Source organism: Myotis brandtii, unplaced genomic scaffold, assembly GCF_000412655.1.
Source record: "Myotis brandtii unplaced genomic scaffold, ASM41265v1 scaffold482, whole genome shotgun sequence".
In the NCBI taxonomy this organism is placed as follows: domain Eukaryota; kingdom Metazoa; phylum Chordata; class Mammalia; order Chiroptera; family Vespertilionidae; genus Myotis; species Myotis brandtii.
In genome coordinates this window covers 420146-424349 of record NW_005368420.1, presented here as the reverse complement: position 1 = coordinate 424349, position 4204 = coordinate 420146, and the positions used below count along the sequence as shown (strand labels likewise).

Genomic DNA, 4204 nt, shown 5'->3' with positions numbered 1-4204 from the left:
AAGGTATCCAGGTATCCTTTAAGAGGAGGAAGAAGAAAAAGGTAAAGATACAAATTGTGAACAACAAACATGCATCTATGAATCTAAGAATCTAAGAATCAAGTGAATAAATAATCTGATGTACAGAATGAACTGGTGATTATAATGAATCAGGGACATAGAAAGGGAATGGACTGACTATTCTTGGGGGGGAAAGGGAAATGGGAGATGCGGGAAGAGACTGGACAAAAATCGTGCACCTATGGATGAGGACAGGGGGGGGGGAGTGAGGGCGGAGGGGGGGGCGGGAACTGGGAGGAGGGGAGTTATGGGGGGGAAAAAAAGAGGAACAAATGTAACCTGAACAATAAAGATTTAATTAAAAAAAAAAAAAGAAAAGAAAAATCAACCAAAAAAATGAGTTCGAGTGTCACCTCTGACACGCATGTCATAGGTTCGCCATCACTGGTCTACCCTGAGGCACAGGACAGCCACCACCTTGTCTTATCTAACAGCCTGCCTTCAGAGATGTGCATAACACTATAAAGCCTCATTGAGAGATCAATAATATCCTGAATTTGATGCTTATATGTTACAGAGCAAGAATTTTAGAAGAGGGGAAATGGGCAATGGAGTGTGCCCACCAATGATCTCCAAGCCCCCTGGTCTGGAACATTAGTAGTTGGCTGAGCAACGGACACAGGAGGGTGGAAGTTCCGTGTGGCACAGTTGAGGAAGGCACAGAGTTTTTGTTTCCTCTCCCAGGGTTTGCAGTCCTTCTTGGTAATTACATCACCACAATATCAAAGGACTGTAGCCAAGGATCACTGAAGCTAATGCTATGGAACGAAGTCACAAAAAGGACACTATCTGAAGGATAAGAGAGGTCAGAGAGACTAGAAAGGACACAGCCAGAGGTAGGCAGTACCCACCATTTATGCAGCCAGCCAACACCTGCAGCTAATGCCAGTGCCTAACGGTCTGTATGTCAAGGAGCGCTTCTGCTCAAGGACAGAAGCCCTGCATCAGCCACTGATTCACTAGGGCCATGTCAGTGCCCACCTTCTCTACAGAGGAACCAAGAGGTTATGTATGAGACAAGCAGAGTGCTTCAGAACTGGGCTGCCCAGATGAAGGGCTTGGCGCTGGTACTGGTGCCAGGATCTTCACCTGTCAGGTTGGGGATTGTGCTGGTGTTGGTACTGAGTTTCCTGCCAAACTTGTGCTGTGACCTGGGGTCAGTATATTATTTGTCCTATGAAATAGTCATCCCCAAGGCTCTGACAGTTGAGGGAAGGCAAGACACAAGGCAAAAGGCATCTTATGTGATATCTATGCAGGGCCAGAAACAGGTGATTCACCTGAAAGTGAAGACAGACTATTTTATCAAGAACTTTCCAGTCTTCAGCTACCACAATGGCATCCTGGGACAAGAAATGCCTTTCATCTCACATGACTGTCACTATGAAGGCTACATAGAAGGACTCCCGGGTTCTTTTGTTTCTGTCAACACCTGTTCAGGCCTCAGGGGCATCCTGATTAAGGAGGGGAAATCCTATGGCATTGAGCCCATGGACTCTTCAAAACGGTTTGAACATGTGTTGTACACCATGGCCCATCAAGCTCCAGTCTCCTGCAGTGTCACTTCCAAAGACAGCACAGTGGTGTCCACCAGCCGACAACAAGGGAGCAGGAAGCCTGGCGGTCTACAGGAGCTGTCCTACTTGTGGTCACTCACCAAGTATGTGGAGATGTTTGTTGTGGTCAACAACCAGCGGTTCCAAATGTGGGGCAGTAACGTCAATGAGACGGTCCAGAGAGTGATGCACATCATTGCCCTGGCCAACAGCTTCACTAGGGGAATAAACACAGAGGTGGTGCTGGCTGGAATGGAGATTTGGACCGAGGGGGACCTCATAGAGGTCCCAGTGGACCTGCAAGTTACACTCGGGAATTTCAACAGCTGGAGACAAGAGAAGCTCCTCCATCGTGTGAAGCATGATGTTGCCCACATGATTGTCGGACAGCATCCTGCACAGGGTATGGGACAGGCATTTCTCAATGGTGCCTGTTCAAGTGGTTTTGCAGCAGCTGTTGAATCCTTCCATCATGAAGATGTCCTGCTGTTTGCAGCGCTCATGGTCCATGAGCTTGGGCACAACTTGGGTATTCGGCACGACCACTCAGCCTGCATTTGTAGAGACAAACCCCTCTGCCTCATGCAGGACAATATCACTAAAGAAAGTGGCTTCAGCAACTGTAGCTCTGACGACTTCTACCAGTTCCTCCAGGAACACAGAGGGGCCTGCCTATTTAACAACCCTCAGCGGCACAAAGGCCGCTTGCGGAGGGGTTCCTACTGTGGAAATGGTGTGGTGGAGGGTGAGGAGCAGTGTGACTGTGGTTCTGCCTGTTACACTGACCCGTGCTGTGACCAAACATGTAGGCTGAAGGGGAGTGCAGAATGTAGTGATGGACTCTGCTGTTTTGGTTGCCGATTGAAGAATAAGGGATTCATGTGCCGTTCTGCTTTGGGAGAGTGTGACCTCCCAGAGTATTGTGATGGTACCTCTGCAGAGTGCCCCACAGACACCTATAAGCAAGATGGGACGTCGTGCGGTAGACTGCACTACTGTGTTGGGGGTCTGTGTAGGAACCCTGATAATCAATGCATGGCTATGTATGGGGACACTGCACGGTCAGCCCCAGAAAACTGTTACATTTCAATGAACAGCAAAGGGGACCGGTTTGGAAACTGTGGCCATCCCACCTCAGCAATGTCAAGATATGTTAAGTGTTTTGATGATAATGTATTTTGTGGGAAAATTATATGTACAAATATTAGACGGGTCCCATCCATCAAACCCCATCACACACTGATCCAGATTCCTTATGAAGGTGACTTCTGCTGGAGCTTGGATGTCTATAACATTACTGATGTCCCTGATGAGGGAGATGTGCACTCTGGCACTGCTTGTGCCCCAAACAAAGTCTGCATGAATTACTCCTGCACTGACCGTGCTGTGCTCAACTATGACTGCAGACCAGCAGAAATGTGCAATGGGAGAGGAGTCTGTAACAATGTAAGGCACTGCCACTGTGAGGCTGGCTATGCACCCCCCGACTGCAGAACTCCAGGAAATGGGGGGAGTGTGGACAGTGGTTCTCCTGGCAAAACAGAGGTTGAAAATCCAAGTGAGGAAAAGAACAGTTATAGTGTTGATCATGAAAATTTTGGCAAAGGTGGTGAGAATAGAGATGGAAATGAAAGCCAGGATGTGTTATTGTTTGTATTCCCCTTTTTTGTTTTAGTAATAATTATTTTTTGTTTGTGTATCTTCTTTTACTGTTTTTTATTTTTTGTAATATTTTTCGGTCTAATTATTGGTGTCCATCTTGGGGCTGACGAGGATTTTTTACAGAGCTCACAAGCGGCCTCCAAAAGAAGAGAACACTTGCATAAGAAGAGGACGACGACATTAAGAGAGGAAGGGTCAACAACAGAAAATGAGTAGTGATAGGAAGAAGTCTTCTATAGCAAGCACTTCAGACACTTGGCGGAAGAGGCTCAGTAGAGTAAATGTGAAGTGGGTATTGACAGCAGAAGTGGCTCTGATGGGGACTGTAAAGACTATAGAAATGTGCTAATGTAAAGGAGGGATTTTCTTCTATCTTTTACTAATTAATTATATGTGTATAAGTGAAATAATTTATAAAACATTTTACTATATTTTCCTTTTTCACATTTCATTAAGTCATTTAAATAAACTCTTCTCATGGATCATTCCTATCAGAGTCTTGTCCTAGTTGGCCCAATTTTTTTTAATATACTTTATTGACTTTTTACAGAGAGGAAGGGAGAGGGATAGAGAGTTAGAATCAGTGAGATCCTGCACACTCCCTACTGGGGATGTGCCCGCAACCAAGGTACATGCCCTTGACCACCAAGGTACATGCCCTTGACTGGAATCGAACTTGGGACCCTTCAGTCCCCAGGCTGACACTCTATCCACTGAGCCAAACCCGTTAGGGCAGTTGGGCCAATTTTTGAGTTACCAGTTTTTCAGAGAATGCTACCTTCCATCCTCTGTTTTTGACATATATATCTGTGCCAGTTTTTTTTTCTTCCAAATCACAACTACACATTGTATTAGGAAGGTTATTTGATTTGTAGTTCTCATTGAACTGAATAAGTATACCCATGAAATAAAAATATTTTATTTTA

General features: G+C 45.6%; 1 protein-coding gene across 1 annotated transcript in view; it reads left to right on the top strand.

Moving 5' to 3' along the window:
* Positions 1-1067: 1067 nt before the first annotated feature.
* The window catches only part of LOC106727807 (disintegrin and metalloproteinase domain-containing protein 1a-like), a 7648-nt gene continuing 4511 nt past the window's right edge, over positions 1068-4204 (top strand). The window contains exon 1 of the mRNA XM_014547703.1: positions 1068-3309. Coding sequence (XP_014403189.1) covers positions 1068-3309 — 2242 coding nt within the window. The remainder of the gene's footprint in view (positions 3310-4204) is intronic.